The 27607-nt window shown below is 46.5% G+C and overlaps 2 protein-coding genes across 2 annotated transcripts in view; one reads left to right on the forward strand and one right to left on the reverse strand.

Annotated features, from left to right (window-relative positions):
- The window catches only part of SMG1 (SMG1 nonsense mediated mRNA decay associated PI3K related kinase), a 1828328-nt gene that overhangs the window by 289796 nt on the left and 1510925 nt on the right, over positions 1 to 27607 (forward strand). The window lies entirely within an intron of this gene.
- LOC147684972 (uncharacterized) lies at positions 4123 to 5877 on the reverse strand. The gene has a single exon (XM_086942275.1). The coding sequence runs from the start codon at positions 5875 to 5877 to the stop codon at positions 4123 to 4125; it is 1755 nt and encodes a 584-aa protein (XP_086798401.1).

Below are 27607 nucleotides of genomic sequence, written 5' to 3' on the forward strand. Positions count from 1 at the left end.
GATGCCTCCTCCTGTTTGTTTGATGCGGTCCTTTCGGATGATCTTGTAGCCGTCCGGGATGGCTATGGCGATGTCTGGCGTTGATAAGGCATTCATCCAGGTTTCTGTAAGAAAGGCGACGTCCGGCGATGTGGTGTCGAGTAGGTTCCAAAGTTCAATGGCGTGTCTGTGGACCGAGCGGGTGTTGAGCAGGATGCACTTCAGGTTGTTAGTGTCGGAGCTCTGTTTGGAGTTTGTAGATTTGGTGTGGGTCCTGATGTAGTCTAACTTGCAGGAGTGGCAGGTGAAGGGTCCATGGGTGTGTCCTGGGGCGGCTTGGTAGCAGTTTGTGAGTCGGCCGGGGTTGACTGCTGAGAGGGTTGCGGCGTCGTACGTTATACGGGTGGAGTGGATTTTGCGGGGACCAGGGGGTCTGGCGCGGTCCAGGCGCGGACGGGCGTAGACGGGCTTACCTTTGGCGTGCCTTCGGTGCGTTCGCTGCGAGCAAATGTCATCGTCATATGTGGATAGTGGAGGGGGGCGGAGCGAGGGAGGAGCAGCACGGAGGCAGGAGCGGGGTGGAGAGACGGGCTATGAGGCACAACAACAAAATGGCAGCAAAAAAAAAAGTGAAACAGGGCGAGACTGGGGCGCAATCTGTGGTGTCTCCACGATATGGGCAGAGGCACAATCGGGCACAAATAACTTAAAAGGCAATGCGAGCGGTGCAATACAATGTAGGTTCACGACACCAGGCAGCCTCAAATGACAGTGCAGGCAATGAGAGCAATGCAAAATCAATACAGTGCTACGAAATCACAAACAACAACAATGAAATAGCACAAATGATAATGCCAGTAAAGCGAGCTATACGCACACCAACTATCAGCAGCAGTGATCAGAATGAGCTTAAAAGCGCTACAATACCAGGAGCCAGGGAGCGTGGGGAGGGACCGCTTCTAAGCGACTCAGGAGGGTCAAAGGTACCAGTAGGGTACCAGTAGTACCAAGGGACCTGTTACCAGAAAGGGTCTCTAAGGGTTGCAGCACGTATTGTGCCACCCTAAGATCCCCCCCCCCCCCGCCCCCCAATACAGGCATACTGCCACTTCAGCCTGCGTGTTTTGGTGAAGATACAATTGAAGGCTCGACCTAGCAGACATCCTAGTGTACCAGGCCTACCAGCACTTCAAGAGGCATAGGAAAATCACCCCCACAGACCTAAGGCAGGGTGCACCATACCTCACATGAGGGCATAACTGCATGAGCAGATATGCCCCTATAGTGTCCAAGTCCATTCTTGGACACTAGAAGTGCACAGTGAAGCCATACTTCACTGTGCTGTACATGGGTTGGGAGCTTGTCACCACGAATTCCACAGCTCCATGATGGCTTCACTATATTCTAAGATTCTTGCTACCAAACCTCTCCACTTTTTAAACCCACACTGATGCCAGTGTTGGACTTATTAAGAAATGCACCCAGAGGGCACCTCAGAGGTGCCCCCTGAAATTGTACCAACTTACTAGTGTGTGCCTGATTGGTCACACCATCTTGCTACCTCTAGACCTGTTTCTGACCCCCTGAGGCTCTTGTGAGTCAGTAACAAAGCCTTCCACAAGAACCGTATCTCCTGTGAACAGCAGCTCTGTTAAAAAAAACTCCCAAGACAGACTCTGAGCCTGCTGATGACAAAGAAACCCTACGTCTGAAACCACCACTGCACGCCACGCCTATGGCACGAATCCGGGTGGCCCACCGAGGTCCCCCAGCGCTCCAGAGTCCGATTCCATATGGGTTGCCTCCTCCAGGACTCCCTGACGTCGCCTGCAGCCTCTGCACGGATCCCCCCCCCTCCAACCGCGAGTGGCCCGGTAAGTCGACATACGACCTCAAAAGACACTCCTGCATCCAGCAGCCCTCCACCCTGGAGAAGAGAACCTGAGGTGCATCTCTGTCCCCAAGCCCTCCAACTTACCTACCCAGCTGTTGGTTCCTCCTGGAAAAATTCCTGGACGGAGCCTGCAGCTAAAACCAAAACTGGCAAACCCAATTTCATTTCAAAATTCTTTATTTCGGCTTAATGCCATAAAAGAACAATACATACATTACATTTCATTTCATTGAATAAAAAAATAAACATTTCACTGCAGTATTAAAATCATTAGTTAGGACAATATAATTCATGTTGGAAGATGATTGGAGCGGAAACAACACAATCATAAATCATAGGATGGACCATCACATCGGTTCCAAGCAAATCAGTTCAATTGCAATTGATGCCCCATTTTTTTCCTTTGGAAGAAAATAGAAAGTAAAAATCTACTGACGCTAAATGTTATCTGTTGCGATGTATTTGTTGTTAGGATTCTCAGAGCCTGTGAACATGACCTCAGGCCTAACAGTGGGCATATTGGTTTAATCCATCTCTTTCTGGCCTGAGCATAAAAAGGGCAGAAAAGGAGGATATGCTGCTCGTTTTCTATCTGGTTATGTTCACACTTAGGACAAATTTCGTCCATTGCTAAGGACGATGGATCACGATTCCTAGCCCAACGAGCCAAGGTTGTTTTTATTAAAAAGTTTCCATATCTGAATTTTAAAAATGGAGTTTTGGCAAGTGGGGGCTCTATTTCGTCCATAACAGTCTGGTAAAGTGGTTTGTCCTTGAAATTTAAGAACTTTGAGACTAAGGTCCCACTAGTTGTGTTGCTTACAGTCCTATTTACTATAAAGGTCCAAAAGGCCCTTTTTAAAATTAATTTGGGGTTGGAGGGTAACTGCTCGGGGTTCTCCCAGAAGTGTTTCAATCCTATATTACTGAACCAAGCCTTAACATGCCTCAGCCATGGGATAGCTGTCTGGCTGTCAAGTGCCATGATTTCTTTTAGCCCGTCTCTATAATCTTGGAGTTCGGGGACATGCCATAATCTAACCCACAGCATTAACGGTCGAATCAGAACTTGGTGATCAGTTCTTTTAAAGTTTAGGTCCAATTCCAAGGGTACTAGTTGGGTGCCTCTCGGGACCCTTACCAAACTTCGCATAAAGTTGTTGTCTAGGACACTGAAAGTCTCCTTGGACCCAGGGCCCCATATTTCTGCGCCATAAAGGACTGATGGTTGGACCTTGAATTTAAATAGTTCCATCACTGGAGACACCACTTTACTAGTGCTCAGGCTTTGCTCCCTGAGAATTGGTTTAACATTCTGGCCAAAGATCAGTTTACTTTTATCCATTTGGGCTTTCCAAGTGAAGTTTGAATCTAGTGTCACCCCTAAATATGAGAAATGGGGCACTGATTCCAACTTTACTCCTTTCAGTGTTAAGCAGCCCTTGTCCGGTTTAGTCGGATTTAGGGCCATACATTTGGTCTTCTTCCCATTAATCTCCAACCCCTTTTGGCTACAATAGTCACTGAAAGTGTTCAATAGTGTCTGTAAACCATTTTTTGTTTGGGAAATCAGATTAGTATCATCAGCAAATAATAAGGATGTTACCTTTTTGCCGTTCAGTTTAGGGGAGTCATTTTTACATCCCTCTAAAAATGAGGGAATGTCTTTTACAAAGAGGGAAAATAGCGTAGGAGCCAGAACGCAGCCCTGGCGGACTCCATGTTCGATGGGTATTTTTTGGGTTAGTTTGCCGTTTGGGCCCCATCTAATTCTCGCAAAATTCCCTTCGTGTAACTCTTTAATCTGAACAACAAGGTTATTTGGCATGCCTGCTGCACTCAGGGTTTTCCATAAAAGATTGCGAGGCACCAGATCAAACGCTGCCCTTAAATCAACAAAGGCAACATATAAGTGGCACCTTTTGATCTTTACGTACTTCCAATAGAGGCAGCAGAATCTAAAGATCTGGTCTATTGTGCTGACTTTTGATCTGAATCCGGCTTGGAATTTGGTTAGAATGGTATTTTCCTCCAGCCAATCGCTCACACGTAGTAAAATATGTTGAGTAGATTTTCTGTAGGATGTCCATTAGGCTTATTGGCCGATAATTACAGGGGTCCATCCTATCTCCTTTTTAAAAAATTAAAACAATTTCCGCTCCCTTCCAACTTTCAGGGAATTCTAAAGTGCGAGATAGTTTATTGCACAAGTAATTAATATAAGGTGCCCATACGTTTAGGTCATGCTTCTATAGGTCCCCCGTAATCTTGTCCAGACCTGGGGCTTTCCCAGATTTTATTTGGGATATTGCCAGCTCTGTTTCCCCTAAGGTAAAGACCAGGTAGTCTGCTGGTGGTTCGTGGCTTACCGTATTCATGTCCATATGTGGGTCATCATATTTTTTATATAAATTCGTAAAATGAGTAACCCAAGTTTGCTCATCCAGAAAAACATCCTTTACCACCCTGCCTACATGGTTCCCATTTGCGACTAGCCTCCAGAAGGCCACATTAACACGCCATATGGCGGCTAGCAACAAATCAGCCCATTTGTCTTCCTCCCATGCTATTTTTGAGGCCCTTTGGACAGACTTATAATTGTTCCTTGCTTTTTGTACATCTATTGGAGACTTGGTCTTTATTGCAATTAGTAATTCCCTCTTTGACTCTCTGCAGGATCTATCGTACCATGGCTTACTATGGGACAGATTCTGGGTCTTTTGCTGTTTTTTTTGGGGCATTTTGGTGACTAGTAATCTTAGGTCAGCAAAAAATTTCTGATGTATTGACAAAAAGGACATTTTAGTTTCGTCCTCAGACGCTACGGCTAAGTAAGGTCCAAATGTCCCAGCAAAAAGTGAATATATTTCACTGAGGATGTCACTGTGATCCAATATAAATGGCCATTTAAGAGATCTTCTGTTACTAATATGGATCTCAAAATTATCAACACCAATTTCCTCATGTGGGAATGGATGAACTATATCGTTAAACAGTGAGACATCTAAAGTCAAGTTTAAGGGGAAATGATCGCTTTCGATCCGTTCCATTACTTCAAGGTCCAAAAGATGTGGCCAGAGGGGTATGGAAGCGATCACAAAATCTAGATTATTTTTGTAATTATTCCTGGTAAATGTTGGTTTCTTCGAGCTATCGGATGGTAACCGTCCGTTACAAGCCCTAAGAAAATGTTCCGTACATAAATTAGTCAGCTGGAGAACCAATGTTGAACATTTAACCGATTTAACGTTCTCCAGAATAGGGATTTTGTTCGCCTGGTCGTCCTCTTCGAAGATTTCGCTAAGACCCAAAACTGGCTCAAAGTTACAATTTAAATCACCAGCCAAGATAACAAAATCCTCCCTGGGGTCTAGTCCACTCAGAAAGCAATCTAATTTTGCGAGGATTGGTGATTCTTTTGATGAGGGTAAGGGCCTATTATAGACATTTACTAGAAATAAGTTCTTCCCGTTACAAACTGTGACTTTTAGAGCTAGTATATCTACCGAATTTGTAGCGATCTCCTCAATTTTTGCCCTTAGGTTTATTTTCACCCAAATCAAAAGTCCCCCTGACGGCCTTCCTCTTCTAGAGGGGATCGCACCGATTCCATAGGTCTTGTAACCCACCCTATGGGGCGTTTCCACTGCCCAGGTTTCCTGTAACAAACAGAGGTCAAAAGACTCTATAAAATTAGCCCACTCCGGGTCCCTCAGGTTTTGTGCAATTCCAGCTATATTCCAACAGACCAATTTAACCGGCATCTCAAGAGCAAGTGGCCTCTCAGGGAAAGTCCCTGGCATCTCTTCATAGCTAATGGGAACCACAGATTGTATTACCAAGGATGTTTCCTCTAGGGATGTCTTTTTGCTCAAAATGGTTGTGGGTAATACCAGTTCTTCTAGAATGATTCCGTCATGGGGTACAGATTTATCCAAACAAGAAGAGACAGGATTCACCAATACATCAGGTATGTTAACAACACCCACATCACCAAGACTCATTGTTTCTGTCCCCTCACCCCCGATTCAAGAAATATCAGTCGCAATCATCTAGACCGCTAAAAATATCAAACCTATTAGAAGTTTCTAGAGGTGTGAAGGGTTTTAGGTGATCCATCCTTCCATTCTGGGAGTTGTGTATTTTAGCCGGTGCATAGTTCCATCCCATGGAGTCTGGGGCTGTCACAGGGCAGGGAACATAGTGCAAATTCCTTGTGCTCTGTAATATAGGGGGGTACAGGGCATATTGGTTGCTCCCAGCATTCTGTACAATAGGATGATTAATTGGGTGAGTTTGGGTTATAAACTGTGATGGTTGGTGCTGGGATGGAGGGTGCTGCGATGGAAACACCACTGACCTTGGGTAAAAGTACGTTAATGGTTTAGGGATTATTGTGTTATTTGAACTACCTGGCGGCCAGTTTAATATAAATTGGACAGCATTAGGATCCCTAAAATTCACGACCACCACATCGCCATTAATGTCTTTGGGTCTACCCCCCAGCCATTGGAGACGTCGAACATGGACAATCTCACCATTAATATGATTTGCAATTGGCCTGTATAGACTCAGCCAGTGCATTATCTTATTCTTTAGTTGTGCGAAACCCTCTCTCTTGTTTTGTTCCAGCACCGGCACCCCTGTTAGGACGACCACATAGGGTACTGCCTCTGGCGGGAGTTCGGGCAAGGGTGTCTTTCTAGGTTTCCCCCAAATCTCCGCATCGCTCCTTCGAAACTCCCCAGACCTCTCTTCTAACGCCAACGAAGCCGCCACCAACCTCACCCTATGGCTATCCAACACCGCCGACACCTTAGCACCACTGAAAAAACGTCAAAGCAAACCTGGCAACAAAAAAGCCTCATGGTTCAACGATGATCTCAAGAAGTCCAAGAAACTCTGCCGCTCCCTTGAAAAGGCCTGGAAAAAAGACCCAACCACCAGCACTAAGGACGCCTTCAAAAGCGCCACCCGCACTCACCACCAACTGATCCGGAAAGCCAAGAAAACAGCATTCAAGGATCGACTCGACAACAACGCCCACAACAGCAAGGAACTTTTCAACATCGTCAAGGAATTCTCCAATCCATCAGCCAACTCCAACGACATCACCCCCTCTCAAACCCTCTGCGACTCCCTAGCCTCTTTTTTCCACAACAAGATTGCAGACATCCACAACAGCTTTGACAACCAACCCGGAAACCAACCCACCCCACCATCTGTTGACCATCTTCCCTCCGTGAACACCCTTAACGCCTGGAACCCAATCTCCACTGAGGACACCATCCGCCTGATGAATTCCATCCACTCAGGATCCCCCACAGACCCATGCCCTCACCACATCTTCAACAAAGCAGACTCCGTCATAGCACCGCACCTCCGAGACGTCATCAACTGCTCCTTCAACTCCGCTACCTTCCCAGATGACTGGAAACACGCTGAACTCACCGCCCTTCTGAAAAAACCAACAGCGGACCCCACCGAACTCAAAAATTACCGCCCCATCTCGCTTCTTCCATTCCCGGCCAAAGTCATCGAGAAAGCCATCAACAACCAGCTCGCCGCTTTCCTCGAAGCCAACAAATCCCTCGACTCCTCACAATCTGGCTTCCGAGCAAAACACAGCACTGAGACCGCCCTCATCGCAGCAACAGACGACATTCGAACTCTACTGGACAATGGTGACACAGTCGCCCTCATCCTCCTCGACCTCTCTGCAGCATTCGATACAGTCTGCCACAGCACCCTTCTACAACGCCTCAATAACACCGGAATCCAAGGAAAAGCACTTGAATGGATCACCTCGTTCCTCACCGGAAGAACCCAGAGAGTCCGCCTTCCTCCATTCAAGTCCGAGGCCTCTGAAGTCATCTGCGGCGTACCTCAAGGATCCTCACTCAGCCCCACCCTCTTCAACGTATACATGAGCCCCCTCGCGGCCATCGCACGCCAACACAACCTCAACATCATCTCTTACGCGGACGACACTCAACTGATCCTTTCCCTCACCAATGACCCCAGCACCGCCAAAACTAACCTACACGAAGGAATGAAAGAAGTTGCCGAATGGATGAAACAAAGCCGTCTGAAACTGAACTCAGACAAAACAGAAGTCCTCATCTTAGGTACATCCCCCTCTGCATGGGACGACTCCTGGTGGCCGGAAGCCCTCGGAAAAGCACCCATCCCGACAGACCACGCTCGGAACCTTGGAGTCATCCTGGATTCTTCACTCTCAATGAACAGACAAGTCAGCGCCGTATCCTCTTCCTGCTTCAACATTCTTCGCATGCTCAGAAAAACATTTCGCTGGATCCCCTCCGAAACAAGAAAAACAGTCACCCACGCTCTGGTCACGAGCCGACTAGACTACGGAAACACCCTCTACGCGGGTACTACCGCAAAACTCCAAAAGAAACTCCAACGAATCCAAAACGCCTCAGCCAGACTCATATTAGACATCCCACGCAACGAACACATCTCTGGCCACCTTAAAGACCTCCACTGGCTACCCGTCAATAAGAGGATCACTTTCCGACTGCTTACCCACGCACACAAATCACTCTACGACATCGGACCAGATTGCCTCAACTCTCGACTGTCCTTCTACACCCCCTCCCGCCAACTACGTTCTTCCAGCCAAGCCCTCGCCAATGTACCTCGCATCAACAAGACCACCATGGGAGGCAGATCCTTCTCATACCTAGCTGCTAAAACATGGAACTCACTCCCCGCTTACCTTCGCCTCACCCAGAACCACCTAGCGTTCAGAAAGCAGCTTAAAACGTGGATATTTGACAAATAATCCTCCTCCCCTTCCTAAGCGCCTTGAAACCCTCTGGGTATGTAGTGCGCTATACAAATTCTATGACTTGACTTGACTTGATTTCCCTAGGAGTTTATTACATGTGTTATCAATGGTTTTGTTTGCAACATTAACCGACGGTTGATCTTGGATTTTTTGTTGGGTCGGTTTAGGGGGTAGATTATGTTGTGCAGACGCTGTCATTGTATTCCCCGTGGGTTTGGAGGTAGATGCTGATGAGGAAGGAATGGCGATAGGGATAGTTAAGGGTGGTTGGACCGGTGTTAATCTATTTGGTAATGCATTATTTGTTAATAAACTAGTTGCATTACTTAAACCATTGTCAAGTACAACGTCCTTACTTCCCAATGCATACTCAATTTTACACAGTCTACATTCTACTTCCATCAACCTCTCCAGAATAGATGCTAGGTAGGATTTAATCAGACTCTCTATGTTAAGTAATGTGACAAGACCCTTATCCTCAGTAGGCACATTAACAGCCACACTAACGTCCATACTGTCCTCTTTGTCTGCTAACAAATTTGGTAAGGGTGAAGATGTGGCATGAGTCCCCTCCATATCTGCTTGTAGAATACTAGGTTTCTTCACAGTATTAGTGGCTTTTTCCCAAAATCACAGCAACTCAACTTGGGTTGTAGCAGGTCCCCCCTTTTCCGCCGTTTTTTGTTCGGCGGCGGTCCATAGTTTTTTGGCAGGGGTGTCGTTTTTTTTGCCCTATTACGGAGTAATTTCGTAGAAGGCAGAGCATTTCCCTTTATGATACTTTGGCTACTTGTGTGAAAAGTTGAGGGTAGACCATTCGTGTCCGTCTTTGGAGGAGTAATTGGTGTGAACGCAATCACACTCCCTTCCAAAGGCTGGCTATCCAAGATTTTTACCGACTCATTAGCTATTACATCAATGTCAGTGTCAGTAGAGCAAGTGGCAGGAAACAATGCCAGTGAGACTGACCTGTTCTTTATACTTTCTACGGAACGGCGGCGTTCCGCGCGCCTCTCCGCCATAGCAATTTCCCTAGAGATGTCAGGGGAGGATTTGGTAAAGCAGTTGTCAAGGGTTCTATTTAACAGTACACCCTGTTTGTCTGACACCGGCTGATCAGAATTTGTAGAAGACATTTATATAAAATGGTCCAACAGGGCTAACAAGTCAAGCCTGATTATAGACAATTTTGGAAATGAGCAGTACCTGTAGATCAAGGGAACGAGCCCAGTCCAGTCTCCTCGGTTCTCTGAGGGTCTCAGAGGGTCCGCCCTTAGTCCGGGCTTTGTCCCGCACACGCGTCCCGCTCACGCTTTGTAGCACCAGGTCTTATACGGGGCGTTGAATAAGGGGAGGAGTCACGGGAAGAGGCGGCAGGTGTGCCAGGTGATCCGCGCACAGCCTGGTGGGCCTCGCAGTCCCGTCCTCCGTGGCAGCAGCTTTCTCCCCTAACGCGGCTTCTCCTCACCAACGGCAATTACCCAGCAGGGTTCCAGGCAGGCACAAAGTCCAAGTTTCCTCAGCGAGCGGCTCCCGCGAAGCGGGGGCCGCAAGGAGTTTTCACAGGCGCAGAACAAGGGGGAGGAGACACGGGAAGAGGCGGCAGGTGTGCCAGGTGATCCGCGCACAGCCTGGTGGGCCTCGCAGTCCCGTCCTCCGTGGCAGCAGCTTTCTCCCCTAACGCGGCTTCTCCTCACCAACGGCAATTACCCAGCAGGGTTCCAGGCAGGCACAAAGTCCAAGTTTCCTCAGCGAGCGGCTCCCGCGAAGCGGGGGCCGCAAGGAGTTTTCACAGGCGCAGAACAAGGGGGAGGAGACACGGGAAGAGGCGGCAGGTGTGCCAGGTGGTCCGCGCACAGCCTGGTGGGCCTCGCAGTCCCGTCCTCCGTGGCAGCAGCTTTCTCCCCTAACGCAGCTTCTCCTCACCAACGGCAATTACCCAGCAGGGTTCCAGGCAGGCACAAAGTCCAAGTTTCCTCAGCGAGCGGCAAACTCAATTAAAAACAGGGCACCCCACTCCAAAACAGCACTCTGCCTCCATAGTGCTGCTGTGGGTGCTTTGAGAGTGCATCCTCGACCCTGGGGGAATCCTGGTTCTAACCCCAGAAACCCAACTCCTACAACAAAGTACTTACCTATAAACCGATAACTTCATGTTCGAGGCATATGAGCTGTAGATCATATGTTGCGCTTAGATCGCCATCTAGTGTTTGTTCTGGATGTTTGCACTTTGTTAATCTTCGAAAAAGTCTTTCCAGTGACGAGATAGGTGACTCCTCCTTTTGATGATAGTGCGCATGGGCATCAAAACCATTTTTTCCCGCCATCGGGTTCGGATGTGAATTGTTGCGCTCTGGTTCGGCACAGTTTCTTCGGGCCCTGTTCGACGCGCAATACACTACCCACGACTTTATTTATCAATCATGTTTCCCATTCTCCACGTTTCGTTTACACTTGAAAACCTTCAATCAGAAAATTTGTGGAAGGCCGTTGGGACTACATGCGCCGGGGTCGGTAGCAGTCTATGCAACAAACTACATTCTAGTTCTGGTCAGGGTGTCGCGCTAAGTTTCCGCGCACTGACTTGCACAAAGTGAGCAACCTTTGCCTGTCACTGGAACACGCCAAGAAGAACTGCACGTGTGTAGCTCATTTCAATCGGAAAAGACGTCCTGTGACCGTCTGGCTCGACATCACAAAATGTACCAGCAAAGTGGCTCCGTGCAAGATCTCTTTGGAGACTAGTCCGAACACAAAGAATCACAAACATAGGAAGCCGAAATGGAGGAGGAACACATTTCCGTGTCTGAAGCTGACTGATGCAGAAGACCTCACACCGGGAAACAGATGGTGAGTAAAGAGACTTCCTACCCCTACCATGTCCTCCATAAAATGGCTCTGGTCCCTCCTCTGCCTTCAAACCAAGGTCGGCACAGAGAAAAGGTTTAGAGCGCCCAGCCTTTGAATTCGCTGCTGAAACATAAACAGCAGCACTTCGGTCGGGGTCTACTAGTCTAAAACGCCAGTACCGACCCGAACCTTTGGTGTCTAAATTCAAACACCTTCTGGTTTCCGTGCCACCAGTCTATAAGGCGAAAACTTGGGAGGCGAAATTTTTCAACACCAAAACCGGCATGTAAAGAAAATACTTCAACTAAAGAGCCTCGTCTGAAATTCCACCTTCGGATCCGAAAAAGGAGATTGTAATTAATCCAGAAACTGGACAGATTCATGCCAAACTTCCTGAGAAAAGGAAAATGGGCTTATAAGAAGATTACCACATTCCTCTAAAAAAGGAAAAATGTGAATATTAACCCTTCTCCGCCATACATTACACCTTCTTCAACGATTGATCCAAATTTACTCATCATACCTACACATTCTCCTCCTCCACCATCACCTGACCCCCAGGATACAGAGGATTGGAATATACACCATAGGAGACTGACCCATGGGATAATTCTATTGCTGACCTTCAGCCAGATAATGACCCCAACCTATATCCATCCAGACCTTCTCCTCCAGATGATAAAATTGGAAATTATTGAGCTCGTTAACAGATCTGCACAATATCATGGAGTAGAGCTTCATATAGAGACTTTAGAAGAGGATTTTCATGTTTGACAAATTAAGTTCATCTGAAAGTGCTACACAAACATTACCTATGTTAAAGGGTATGCTTAAACATACGATGACACCTTTAAAACCCTGTACGAGGTAGAATCATCACTCCCAGGGTAGAGAAAAAGTACAAATCTAATGACCCTGTATATATCAAAGGCAAGTTACCCTTGGACTCTGGTAGTTTTCAACACTAGTAAAAGAGCTAATTTGCAATCCGGGGAAGCCCCTCCTGCTGATAGAGTCCAAATTAATTGACGCTTTGGGCAAAAGGGTAGCGTCACAAGCAGCTGATCATTGGTGCATTGCCAATGCTCAAGCACTTTTGGCAAGGTATGATAGAGCTCATTATGATGAGCTTGAAAAGCTAATTGAAATTCTTCCTGATGAGCATAATTCCAGAGCTAGTGCCCTTATTCAAGAGAGTAAATTAATAACTAATACCTCTATCAGGTGTGCTCTGGATCAGGCAGACACAGCAGCTCGGGCAGTAAACACATGTGTACTGCTCTGAAGACATGCTTGGTTAAGAATTTCAGGATTCAAGCCTGAGGTACAAGCCTCTATTCTTAATCAACCTTTTGACAAAGAACACCCCTTTGGTCCAGCTGTCGATACATCACTAGAAAAGATGAAAAATGATACTGAATTTGATAATTCCAAGGGGACCTTGCAATCACCCTCCAACAGAGAATCCTTTTGTCGCTCATTTTACAGGGGCGGCTCCCGAAATGTGTCTAAAGACCATCCTTCCTCCTCTTACAAGAGCAACAATCAGTCACCCTCTTCAAGAGGTTATTTTAAAGGTGGATATAGAGGAAACAACGGCAAGGGAAGAGACAGAGGTAACTCAACATGCACTTCTCCTGCAAACACCAAACAGTGACTTCCTTTCCATACCCACACCACCATTCCACTCCTGTCAGGGGACGTCTTTCCCAATTTCTACCCATTTGGAATAAGATTACATCAGAGTTCTACAAGTTATCCAATCTGATTATTGCCTGGAGCTTACAAGTACTCCACCAAACATTCCTCCAAGGTCACACCTCATGTCACAAGCACATCTCACCCTTCTAAAGAAAGATGTACTCTATGTAGTAAAAAGGTGCAATAGAACCAGGCCCTTTACCAAACCAGGGAACAGGGGTGTACTCCCTCTGCTTTCTAATAACCAAAAAGGACGGCTCTCTCAGACCTATATTAGACCTCCAAGAACTAAATCTATACATTTAGTCGGACCATTTTATTATGGTAACACTCCCCACAAGTGCTTCCCCTTCTTCGGCAAGGCGACTTTCTCTCCACTCTGGATTTAAAGGACGCTTACTTTCACATTCCAATACACCCTGCTCACCGCAAATACTTCAGGGTTTTGGGAGCAGGTCAGCCCTGTCAATTCCAAGTCCTCCCATTCTGAGTCACAACCGCACAGAGTTTTCCCAAAATGCTTTGCAGTTGTTGCAGCCCATCTAAGAAGACAACATATTCATATCTTCCCATACTTAGACGACTGGCTCATAAAGTCTAGCTCGCACAACCTCTGTCTACGCCATGCACAAAAAAAACTGTGCAATTGATCCACTAGCTAGGCTTCACAGTAAATCTGTCCAAATCCCATCTCCAACGATTACACCTATCAAGCATATATAGGAGCTACTATAAACACAAAAAGCTCTAGCATACCCAACTCGTACTCGAGGTGACAGCTTGAGGACTTTGGATGCTTGAAAAAGGAGATTGAAATGGGTGTAATACCACATACTGGTGTATAATCGTCCTGATCTCGGACCTCACTACTTACACTTTCCCCATGCCGGAGGACCGTGGGGATTGGAAGTATCGCCACACTATACAAATCCTAATTGAAGACAATTGAGCCTTGAAAAAGTTGCATGTATATGTAAAGAGAAGCGACAAAACACAAGTTGGCTTTCGATCGGACGTACAACTCGGATGTGAAGACTACATAAAAAGAATAAAATAATCATGAAACAACTGTGACCTTAGTATATACTTGTGTTGACATACAAAAGCTACTGCTGTCAGTTTCTGTGCGACTGAATTTTACGTGTGCTAGGGATTTCAAAATACCCATCTCCAACCACCCACGTCTCAAGCCTATCTAGGTGCTGCTATAAACACACAAAAAGCTCTAGCATACCCAACTCTAGCCAGATTCCGGAATATACAAACTCTGATGCCTCAGTTTCAGCCTCAACACTCCTTACCAACTCGAGTGTTCATGCAGTTACTGGGAATGATTGCGTCTTGCATTTTTATAGTCCCCTACGCAAGACTTCAAATGCGTCCCCTACAGCAGAGCTTTCCAAACTCTGTGTCGCGGCACAGTACTGTGTCGCCTGCCATGTGTGGGTGTGTCGCGCAATGAAGACGTCTGCGGGCAGATTAGGGCGAATGCTCTTTACACTGAAGGAGAGATGTTAGGTGTGCGTGAGCGCGCAGCCTCGGGCGCGCATTGAACTTTGAATGCGCAGTCAGTCCACGGAGCAGCTTCTGCTCTCCATCCCAGGCGCTCGGTACGGCAAGTTTAGCAATTGAAAAACTTGGCATTAAATTGCATCCCCGGTGAAATGCGCTGTGTGTCTCTGGGAACACAGTATTTTTCAGCAGGGAACCGCGTGTGTTGGACTGGGCTAAGCGTGTGATAGCGTCAAGCAGCATGCTGGAGTTACCGACTACGTTTTTTGTTACGCCTCACATGCATGCATTTCTTAAAAGGTTTGCCGTTTCAGAGAGCTCATCGCATTCAATCGAGCCAGCATCAACAAACAGATGGTTGTTAATTGCAACACCACAAGACACAGTTATTGGGCCTGCCTACATAAACAAGAAATTCAGCCATTCAGCTAAGATACTCATCACCCTCCATGACAGGACTCCGGCAAAAATGGAGTGCTTCTATATGAATTCATTTTCACCCTCTCCCTTTACTGGGCAATTACGAGACCACAAGCATAATCGACACTGTTTTAGAGAGTTGAGATCAAGGCACGCTGGTGTTAGATGCTTTTCCTGCACCACTCAGGCACGAGAAAGGCATAAATGGGGAAACTTTTTTCCCCCGTTTTTTTTCTTTGAGGTCTGCAGACTGGAATCCGACATTGTAATATAAACATTCTTCAGTTTTGATAGTGGCGCTGTGATGCAGACCGGTTCTGCGCCTCAATGTAGCAGTAGTTGTTGTGGTTTAGATGTGACAGTGCTTGGAGTATTTTACAGAAAGGGAATACTCAATGCCCTTCGTTATTCAATTATTACCCACAGCGTTTTCTCCGGCATCAGAGATTTGGGATTGTTGGTACCTGCTTAATGTACGTATTCCCTGCTCTTTTGTGCACACTTTACATCCCTGCTGATTTCGTCAACAGTAGAGATTGTTGGGCTGTGCAGCCCAGTGCATATATTACTACGAGGCTGTACACAACGCCCACGGACTGATACTTACTGCTCTGTATTACCCACCGCAGATTGAGTACTTTCCCAGCAACAGGGACACATGGCAGAGATATAAACTACCCTCGTTACTTACCCCATATAAGCAGTGGAATAGACTATGCGTTTTCTCGTGGCCTCCATATAAGAAAAAGATGGAGGCGAGGCAGATGTAATTTCTCTGAATCGGTTTGTAAAAGCACCGTTCGTGCGCGGACATCTTGGAGGGCAAAAAGTCTGAAATAATTAAGTCGGGAAAATATAAATGAGCATGCAAAAGGTCACACACTGTTCTACCTTGCTGCTGTTTTGGATTTTGAGCAATAGGTTTGAGCAAGAGAGTGCCCTGTGCATGTGTAACTAGGACAATCCCAAAGCTTCCCGAAGGAAAGATACACAATGTGGATTTTAGAACTTTAACTGTTTTGTGATAGCCACTTTGTAACGTTGCTGAACGCGGTTGTCTATAGTTTGTGGTTTAACCAGGTTCCTTTTCTGGGTGAAGCAAAGTGGGAAGGTTTTGGCAGTTAATTAATACTTTTGGTATTTTCAGCTCGAATATTTGGCTGGGGTGAATGCAGTTATTGATATGGAACAATAAAACTGTAGGTTCTTAATATCCCGGAGTGCCCCAGTGCTGTTGAGTACTGGTAGTGCTTAATTTGCGAACAGAAGAGTGTCCGTGCCCGAAACTGTGGTGAAAAAAGTCGCCGTCCAGTGCACTTAAATTAAAGCTGCGCTTAAACGTCGACGCATACAAAGGCTGGTAGTCTTAAATCCACTCCCAGACGCTCACAGCCCTCTCTCTTGCAGGTTCCTGCTTTCTACCTTCGCAAGTGCCTGAATGTAGTGGCCCTCCAGACAAAGCACCAGGAGCAGATGGGTTGGATAGGTCTTTGTGTTCATCACACGCCATGGTTTGTTTACACATCATAGCTGTGAAGAAGTTCTGGTCTGAGCTTGTGGTGCGTTCGAGGGTGATTGGGTTAGCTAGAATTACTAATGCTGATTACTTCGCCCTGAGACATGCCTACACTCTCGCTGTATGCCTAAGGATGTCAGCAGAACAAGCGACGGATAGACCGTTTTGCCAGTCACTGTCTTTGTTAGAACAGATTTACAATAGCTTTATTAACCTTCCTGCTTTCTCAAATTTGCTTGAAAATGCACCATTTGCCCACTCTTTATTCAAAATTTTCTCAGAGGTGGGTGAACCCCCCCCAAACCCCGCTTAATTGGTTCGGGCTTACTCGCTCGCAACATTGCATTACCGTGTCACAAAATCTTGCATTTCAAAAAAGTGTGTCACCAGCATGAAAAGTTTGGAAAGCTGTGCCCTACAGGAATGCTTAGCACGTCAGTGGAACCAAGCTCACAGTCAATTATCAGATCTAGTGTTGGTAGACGGCCGCACACATCGCTCTCTGCTGTTGGGAACACTCAAAACCTTTTAAAAGGGCGGGGCTTCAGCGACCCGGTTCCACAGATGGTACTGACAGCAGATGCATCACTGACATGTTGGGAAGCGCATCTCCAAACCCACACAATTCAGGGCATTTGGAGCGTGCAGCAGAAACAGCTTCATTTAAATCATCTAGAGCTGCGAGCGATTTTTCTGGCCCTGTAAGCATTTTAATTTCAGCTAGTACGCAAGACTGTCCTAATTCATACAGACAACATGACAGCCATGTACTACATACAAAAACAGGGAGGGACACACCATCTCCAGCTATCATAGCTAGCACAGATCATCTCCAGAATAGACAACAGCTATCTCTTTTTAGGGTGCCTGTTATCAAAGCCTTTATGGAGGGACTCGAGTCATTCCCCCGAGACGTCCCCCCTACTCCACTGTGGAATCTCAACATTGTTCTCACCAGACTAATGGGTTCACCCTTTGAGCCATTGCACAAATGTGAACTGTAATTTCTTAAATGGGAAGCTGCTTTCCTCGTTGCCATCACATCACTCAGAAGAGTGGGTGAGCTTCAGGCATTAACTATAGAAGAACCCTTTTTACAAATGCACCAAAATAAAGTGTTTTTTTTTAGACTAATCCTAAATTCCTTCCTAAAGTAATTTCTGCTTTTCATTTCAATCAATCTGCTGAGTAACCCATGTTCTTCCGTCAACCAGATTAAGTGGCAGAACATGGCCTACACACATTTAATGTGAAGAGAGCATTGCTTTATTACATAGAAAGGACAAAACCTTTCCGTAACACAAATCACTTTTTGTCGCTTTTGCTCCACCACACAAAGGCAATTCCAAATTAAAATCCGGTATTGCAAGGTGTATAGTCAAGTGCATTCAAATATGATAAGCAAAACAAACGTTAACAGTTCTCCTTGGAGCACACACTACATGCAATCTGGGGGCTTCTATGGCATTCTTAGGAAATATACCCATACATGACCTATGCAAAGCGGCAACATGGTCTACACCTCTCACATTCACAAAAAACTATTGTGTAGATGTGTTAGCAAGACAACTAGCTAGAGTGCGCCAGGCAGTTTTACGTATACTATATACTATTGCAGACCACTGCAACAGATACAGGTTAGCCACCGCGTTGGGAGATAACTGCTATATAGTCTATGCACAGCATATGATCTACAGCTCATATGCCTTGAACGGAAAATGCTACTCACCCAGTATGCATCTGTTCTTGGTATATAAAGCTGTAGAGTCAAATGCGCCCACCCGCTTCCCCGGGTACCTATACCTGTTGCAGTAACATTTTACTTAGTTACATGAATTCATGGACTTCTCCTTTTACTACTCTTACTGACTCAATTATCACCCTTTGCGGGAAAACAATCTAACAATGAAGTTGAGGCCCATGCGCACTATCACTGAAAGGAGGAGTCACCTACTTTGTGACTGGAAAGACTTCTTTGAAGAAAAACGAAATGCAAACATCCGGACCCAGCACTAGATGGTGATCTATGCACCATATATGACTCTACAGCTCTATATGCCAAGAACAGATGCATACTGGGTAAGTAGCATTTTCCTTCCTCCCATAGGATAGCATTGACTTCTTTTCTTTGAAAATTGTTCTACGCGTGGAGTTGGTTTGTATGGAACTCTAAGAAACTGCAAATATACAGTTCTCTTCCAGAGGATCCTTATCAATAGTCATAAGCACTAGAATATTCCCGCCCATGCGCGGGACCCCGGAAACACAATCATATATGTGCCCTACATATATGTATCTGTGTGTGTGTGTGTATATATATGTGTATATATATGTATATATATATGTGTGTGTGTATATATATATATATATATATATATATATATATATATATGTATGTATATGTATATTTATGTATGTGTGTGTGTGTGTGTGTATATGTATATATATATATATATATGTGTATATATATATATATATATATATATATATATATGTGTGTGTATATGTATATATATATATGTGTGTATATGTATATATATAATTTTGAACCAATGTGCCTGCGCATAGGTCACCCAACATTGCCTTCAGTGAAGTGCAGCCTGTTTCCTTAGTTCATATTTAATCATTTTCATGCCGACGCGTTTCAGGATAACAATCCCTTCTTCATGGGCAGCAGGTAAGAGATTGAAAAAACGCCCCACCTTTCGATTTGCACGTTGCGACATGAAAATGATTAAATATGAACTAAGGAAACAGGCTGCACTTCACTGAAGGCAATGTTGCGTGACCTCCCAAGGGCACATTGGTTAAAAAAAAAAATAATAATCCTAAAAAAAATAATGATAAAAAAAAATATATATATATAAAATTAAAAAGCAAACGCAGCCTTATACACACTAGAGCTGAATAATGCTGTAAGGACTTCCCATTATATCATAAAGAATACATTTGAAACGGGGAAAAACAATAGAAGAACATGTTTAAAAACTGTTTTAATGCTTAGCACTTAGCACAAACTCTCAGAAAGGACTGAAAGCATTCACAGCTCCCAGGCTGCATTGTAGAAATATAGCCTAAAAAGCGGCAATGCGCCATCAATGGGCGGGACACTCATCCTGAAATACGCCCAATTCATGCTGCTTCTCCCAAGAGCCTAACCCTTGATCAAGGGCGCCAGTGCGCCTGAAACATGTTGGGAACTACGGCGAAGAACTAGCGGCGTTCACTACTTGTAAATCTGTGCTGCCCGGCAAGAATGAAAATAAACATGCTGCGTGGGTACTCCAACGGTGTGCCGGTTTCTTGTGGAATAATTTGCGGCCATGGCCAGGTCGCGGAGGAACCCCCCTGTGAGAAAGCGGGTCCAGCGAAGATACTGCATCGACGCAAAAGGAGCAACGTGTCAACTCGCCGGGGAAGTAATGGCACAGTTACAAACTAGGTGGGACAAAGCAACCTACGATGGTTATTTTAATGATGGAGGAGAATGAGCAGCAGCGTCTACATAAAGAATTATAAGCGGACTACAGACACCAGCAGGCAATGCGCCATCAATGGGCGTGACACTCATCCTGAAATACGCCCAATGCATGCTGCTTCTCCCCAGAGCCTGACCCGTGATCAAGGGCGCCAGTGCGCCTGAAACATGTTAGAAACTACGGCTAAGAACTAGCGGCGTTCACTACTTGTAAATCTGTACTGCCCGGCAAGAATGAAAATAAACATGCTGCGTGGGTACTCCAGCGGTGTGCCGGTTTCTTGTGGTGTATATTACCTACTGGCGATAGCCAGTAGGTATATATAGTTAGGATTAATTCTCTATGGAACTTTTGAAAATTCTATGTCTAATAACTTTGGCGTTTGTGGACGGAATCGGCTGAAATTTTTAGGAAAATGGCACATTTTGTTTCTGAGCAGCCCTTGAAAATTTGGGGGGGTTTCGTCAAGGGGGGGCGAGAAAAAAGGGGGGTCCCAAAACGCGTTTTTCCCATGTTAATTTCCATAGGGCGTTTGGCCTCACTTTTAGCTCGAACGGCTGAATGGATTTGCACGAAACTTGGCAAAATTGTAGGGACTGTTAGCCCGATGTGCCTTTGCTGGGTCTCAATATATGTGCTCCAGTGGATTTTGAGAAATTAACGTTTTAAAAAATTTATATATCTGTGACAGCGTCCCAGATAGCGCTCCAGATCGCGTACTTTTCGCGTCACGGAGCTTTGCGAAGCGATGCTGATTGGCTCTCCGGTGTCTGTCAACACTCTAAACAGTCCGGTGCGGCCGCCATCTTGTCTCTCGGTAGGATCGAGAGACAAGAAGAGGTGAAAAACGAAGGGGGAATTTAATGAAAGGGGGCAAGGTAGACCCCTCTTGACCCCCTAGGAATGATGTTGGGGTTATTAAAGGGTCCCGTGGGGAAAATAAAAAAAATTTGATTTTTCACGGTAGAAGCGCTTCCCGGATCGCGAACCGGGCCGCAAACTGGTAGCGAAACGGGAATTCGCCATTTTGTGTTTTGATTTAATTAAATTACTAGGTATAAGGGGGTACGGGAGACGTATCCTGATCCCTTATGTTTTCTGAGGGTGGCTGAGGAGGCTCATATATGTTGATACATGTCTTCCAGCGGCTGTGCGTGAGCGTTTTTTTTTTTTTTGCTGCGTGACGTCTGTTAACGTTCGATTCGATGGAAATCAGGAAGTGTTGACCGCCATTTTGTCACTGCGATTAAATATTTTGTTAAAAATAATTGTTATAAATTAATCCTTATTGATAAACATTGTCTGCGCCATCTTGCCTTTTTTCCAATGCCACAATTTTGTCGTGCACGGCAGCCATTTTAGATGCCTTGACCAGACCCACTCTCTGCACGCCGTCGATTCTCAGCACGGCTCCCCACCCTCGCAAGCATCTCCCCCACGCACTGGTCACCCCCGCTCTCTCTCTCATGCATGGGCCATAAACCTCCCCCCATCTGCGCTGCTCTTCCCTGAGAATCACACCCCGTGCCCGCCCGACACCTTCCTTTCACCCTATTCACTACTGCACCCTCTGACACTCCTCTTCCTCTGTGTCCGATTGTCCAGGCCGGTCCCAGGCTATCACCTAGCCCTGCGGATGTAGTTTATGGCCCCAGCTGTAGAGAATCCAGACATGCCAACCCTCCCGATTCAGGCGTGAGACTACCGATTTCAGTGCTAGTCTCCCGCCTCCCGATTCCTGCAAGCAAAAACCCGATTCCTCGGGGGTTTCAGCTGACAGGGCTTGGTATTGTGTAACGTGCTAATTCTTCCAGGAAACGTCAGAGGGTCGATGCAGGGGCTCTAGAAGGGGTGATAAACTTTTTAAGCCTCATTAACAAGCGCATGGTCTTTTAAAGATCTGTGAAGTACTCGGGGCGGCGGTGTGTGTGCCCTGTTTCAGGAGCGGGCGGGGGCGGGGGGGCACTGCCAGCAACTTGCCAGGCCAGGCAGTGTTTAACTCTTGCATCACCCTTTCTCTGCCTGCTATTGCGCTCCATGCTTCGGAAAGGTAAGAAAAAGAACGTGCATTTGAGTTTGAAATGTCTGATCCTGCAGCAGCACACTTCCAAAGCCCACACATGACAATAACCCGATTCAAGGCCCCATTCTCCCGATTTTTTTTTTTTTTTTTAAATCTCCCACTTTGCTCTTCTGAAATGTTGGCATGTATGAGAATCCCCCCTCTTCAAAGGAGTTACAGTAGATGAAGGCCCCCACCCCATGAGATCCGTCACACCATACGGGTTCCTACTATCTGATAACCATCCTGTATTGTGCTTGGGGAGGGGATTCTCACTGTGAGGGTGTGTGGGACCGAGCCTGAAGCGGAAGATTCCAGGGATGCCTCTTTGTACATCAAAGTTTTTACAATTATGTGTCACATTAATAATATATAGCACTTCAACAAAGTAGTAGGATTATAAAACTTTAATAACTTATAAATATATACAACGCAACAAAAACAGTAAACACATTTAAACATTTTTTTGTAAAAAGAAGCAACAATGGTCAGTAGCTGTGTTTTGTGCGAATAGTCCCAAGGCAGCACAACGAGCTGAGTTCTGGATGGCACCCAGGTGATGTCACCTGGGTGCCGCACTGGTTTTTGGTATCCTACAATGCAGCTCCGAAAAATGGCGTGGGGCGTCCCTGGGGAGGCCTTGTCAGTAGCGGTCTGTTGTGCGAATAGTACCAAGGCAGCAGAACGCGCTGAGATGTGGATGGCACCCAGGTGATGTCCAGTAAACTGCCGCACTGGTTTTTGTATCCTATAATGCTGCTCCGAAAAACGGCGTGGGGCGCCCAGGGGGAGGGTGGGGGGGGGGGTGTGGGAGGCGGCGTGAACGGGCCTCCCCAGGTGGCGGCTCGTGTGCTGTAGTGGGGCGCCCCTTTACCGTTTCAGTTGCCATTCCGCCCGCTTTTGGTACACTGTGCCAAAATCCGCCATTCAGCTGAGTTGTGCCTACTCTTGCGGTTCAGCGATAGGCGGCTGCCACAGGACTCTCAAAATGGCGGCAGGCTCTTTCCTTTTTGGGCCTGGTCCACTAAAATGGCCCTGGGACACCTTGGAACTCGGACGCTTGTCTGCTAGGTCTTGGACCCCATTCTCGAAAGCGTCCCCTCAGCCGTGAAGATTCTACAAAAGTCTTGGGGGCCCTCGACTCCTGCAGGCTTCCGGTGGGGAGCGGCTGCCATGATTGCTCGCGGAATGACCACGACGGAGCCACGAGATGGTGGTGCTTTCATGCCGACGCCAGCTTCAGTCTGAAACATCCAGAAACAAGGTGGGGCTTTCATCGTTTTGGAAAAAAAATAATTCTAAACCAATGAAAAGTGTTATTTTTGGGTCATATGACCAAGCCTTCCATCATTAGGAAACAAAAAGTAAAATGAACCAATGAAAAGTTTTATAAACAAGTCACATGACCTGTTATGCGGCATAGGGCTATAAAAAGTGTAGAAAATATGTTGGCACGTGAGGCGGCGTCAGTAGCGGACCGATGTGCGAATAGGCCGAAGGCAGCACAACGAGCCGAGATCCGGATGGCACCGAGGTGGTGTCCAGCAAGTTGCTGCACTGGTATGGCTATCCTACAATGCTGCACCGAAAGTCGGCGTGGGGCGCCCCGTTGGCCTGTGAGGTCGCGTCAGTCAGTGGGGGCTGTTTGAGGATCTGACTGCATTGAAAAGCAATGTGATGCTGTGCGTCGCCCCCAAGATGGAGGCTCCTCGGCTGCAGTGGGGCGCCCCTTGGTGTTTCACTCGCTATCCAGTTGAGTTGCGTTCGCACTTGCGGCTACAGTAGGCCGAAGGCAGCACAACGCGCCGAGATCTGGATGGCACCGAGGTGGTGTTTAGCAAGTTGCCGCACTGGTGTGGCCATCCTACAATGCTGCGCCGAAAGTCGGCGTGGGGTGCCCCGTTGGCCTGTGAGGTGGTGTCAGTAGCGGACCGATGTGTGAATAGGCCGGAACCAGCACAAGGTGCCAAGATCCGGATGGCACCGAGGTGGTGTCATAGTTGAGAGTTCTGAGCAGTGCTTGTAACACTGTCTGAAGCTTATTTGCACCTGCTGCAGCTTCACTATCGCCCTGGTGTGGCCAAAGATCGCCCATGACATAGGCGGCCGGCTCCCGGGGTCTGGCGGAACTTTTTTCCTTTTCCTTTCTGTATCTTGTCCCACAATCCGTTTGACCTGAAGACACGACCAGGTCCCTGAATGTGTGCAGGGGGACGTTATTGATTGAATCAAAATGGCGGCTTCACACAAAGCTGAGTCAAGCGTTGCTGTTGATGCTATACAAACAAAAATTGGTTTTCAGTTTGTACATTCTTCAGGAATTTTTTTTCCATCCAAGGCTTGTTGAGAGTTTGTAGAACAATGGCTTCAGATTTTCAACATACTACTCTTCAACATTCTTCCTAAATGTAACAATGTGAGACTCGCTAGGAGAACGGCTGTTTATCTTTCTTTTCAAATTGCTGCCAACAATATTTTCTGAATGGAAGACACCATCTTGTAGCATAAAGGGCCGAAAGGGGTTCTGGTCCGGCCGCTGGTTGGTGGAGACATTTTGACTATATCCTGGACCTGCCCGGCCTCGCCCAAAATGGCGCTGGTTTAAATGGGACTCGTAACTCCTTGTTGTGTACTGGTTGAACAACCTTGATATCACGAGATATGAATGCAGTTTTTAAGCACATGGCGGGCGGGGACGAGAATTGATTGAATATTTCGACATCCCTATTGATATTAAGTTCTGATGTGTTATTGATTACTGTACTATTGAAAGTTCGAATTAACGTCACCCATGGTACTTGCCCGCAAATGTATATCTAGATAATTTTATTGAAAGTGGCCCTGTCGTATTTTAATTACAAAATGTACGTCCACCGATTCCGCAACTGTTAGACACCTTAGTTCTTGCAACCTAATGGCCCGCTCGTTACGTTCCTCTACAATGTAAATGTCTCCTCATCATATACGATTTCAGTTTGCTCCGTGGCCGGCCCACGTGGTTATAGGCCCGTATTTGTATACTGACATTTTCACAATAAAGGTTTTTAAAACAAAACATGGTAGTAGTATTTACATTGGTAAAGTTTTAAATTTTAGTCACTGTTTTCGAATCAGTAAAAGGCAAGTGAAATAAAGCAGTCCAATTACATGACGGATAAAAGGTATAATACGCAGGAACGCAGTAAAGATAAATGGTCAAGGGCAGTTGTGTTTTCCACTCCTGCAACATAAAGTGATCGATAAGAATCTGATAATCAGGCGTATCGGCGACTAAGACAGCAGGCCGAGCCTCTTTTACTCAACGGCTCCGTCTTGGGACGAAGAAACGCCCTTTTTCTCGAAAAAGGAATATATTTTACTTGCAGGACAGTTGTAAATTTTCCGGGAAAGTAAGTTAGCCTGGAACATTATAACATATATGTTTAAGAAAAAATAATGTTCGAAACCAATAAAAAGCGTAATTTTTAGCTCATATGACCAAGCCTTTCATCATTAAAATAACAAAAGTAAAATGAACCAATGAAAAGTTTTGTTAACAAGTCACATGACCTGTTATGCTTACGTTACGCGCTGCGCGCCGCGCCCCGGATCACTTCCGGGAAGCTGCGCTTCGCGCACCGGAGCACTTCCGGGTGCGCTAACGCGGCGTGTCATATAACGCATTACGCGACAACGTAGGTCCAGAATATAATCAAAATGTCTCCACCAACCAGCGTTCGGAACACAACCCCTTTCAGCAGTCTAAAAAGTTCTGTTAAATGACAACAGAAGGGACAGGCAACAAGAACCATCAGTCAAAGAGGGGAGGGCAAGTTCTTCTCTACCGGGTCATGTTGGGGCGCTACCGGAACTGATCGAATTGGTAGTCTACAGTGTTTCTGGATGTTTCAGACTGAAGCTGGCGTCAGCATGAGAGCACCACCATCTCGTAGCTCAGTTGTGGCCATTCCACGAGCAATCATGGCAGCCGCTCCCCACCAGAAGCCTGCGGGAGTCGGGGGCCCCCAAGACTTTTGTAGAATCTTCAAGGCTGAGGGGACGCTTTCGAGAATGGGACCCAAGCCCTATCAGGCAAGCGTCCGAGTTCCAAGGTGTCCCAGGGCCATTTTAGTGGACCACGCCCAAATCTGAAGAGCTGGCCGCCATTTTGAGAGTCCTGTGGCAGCCGCCTATCGTTGCATCGCAAGAACGGGAGCAACTCAACTACATGGTGAGCGAGACGCTGTAGTCGCAAGAGCGGGCGGTAAACAGCTGAATGGCGGAAGAGGCACAGTATAGCAAAAGCGGGCGGAATGGCAACTGAAACGGTAAAGGGGTTCCCCACTACAGCGTGTCTTCAGGTCAAACGGATTGTGGGACAAGGTCCAGAATGGAAGAGTCATCAAAAGGCAAAAAGTTCCGCCGGACCCCGGGAGCCGGCCGCCTATGTCGGGGGCGATCTCAGGCCACACCAGGGCAACATGACTTGGGGAGGGGGCAGGAGCTAAGCGCCATCTCACCGCCCCTCGGGGGCCTCCGTCAAGCGGTTCAGGGAGGCACCGCATCACATTGTTTAACAATGCAGTCAGGTCCACAAACGGCCCTCACTTACTTTGAGAATAGTGAAGCTGCAGTAGGTGCAAATAAGCTTCAGACAGTGTTACAAGCGCTGCTCAGAACTCTGAACTATGGCACCCAACATCCAGGACTTATGCCATTTGAGCATGGCAGTGACATCGAAGCAACTCGGGGACCAAAACCATGAACGTACACTCGCGTATGAAAATCTTACTTGGGGAGGTGGCAGGAGCCAAGCGCACCCTCCCAGTCCGCGCCACCACACCGTATGTTGAAAATCTGAAGCCATCGTTCTACAAACTGTCAACCAGCCTTTGATGGAAAAATCTAGAAGAATGTACAAACTGAAAACCAGTTTTGGTCTGCATAGCATCAGCAGCAACGCTTGCTATCAGAGTGCATGAGTTTCATGCTCGATCGATTGAGCTAGCAGGATCGGGCAACAAAAAGTATAAAATAGTTATGTAAATAGTTATTTAATAAAATGTTTTACCCTGTTACTTTGCTGGTGTGTTGTATATATTTATAATATTTGCATAGGGTTTGTCGTTATTTTGGGTGGGGTGGGGTGGGCGGCAGAGTCGAGCTGTCTTGCAGCCATCATGGTGTGGAGCTAAGTTCATCTTACTAGTTTCGTATTTCTCATGAGGGGTTGTTCTTAATGTTTCTATTTTAGCGAGGTCAAAAACAGATCCCATTAGTGGCCTACTGATTTTGCTCGATTCCTTTTGTTTTTTTAAACTATTTTTCACTATCTGCAAAGACTAAACAGAGTATTGCGACTCTGTGCTTGTTTGTAAATACAGAATGAACCAAAGAGAAC

The sequence above is a fragment of the Lissotriton vulgaris genome, chromosome 10 (genome assembly GCF_964263255.1).
Source record: "Lissotriton vulgaris chromosome 10, aLisVul1.2, whole genome shotgun sequence".
Taxonomy (NCBI): domain Eukaryota; kingdom Metazoa; phylum Chordata; class Amphibia; order Caudata; family Salamandridae; genus Lissotriton; species Lissotriton vulgaris.

Coding starts and splice junctions, on each gene's coding strand:
- LOC147684972 (XM_086942275.1), bottom strand. CDS start 5,877: ATGAGTCTTGGTGATGTGGGTGTTGTTAACATACCTGATGTATTGGTG.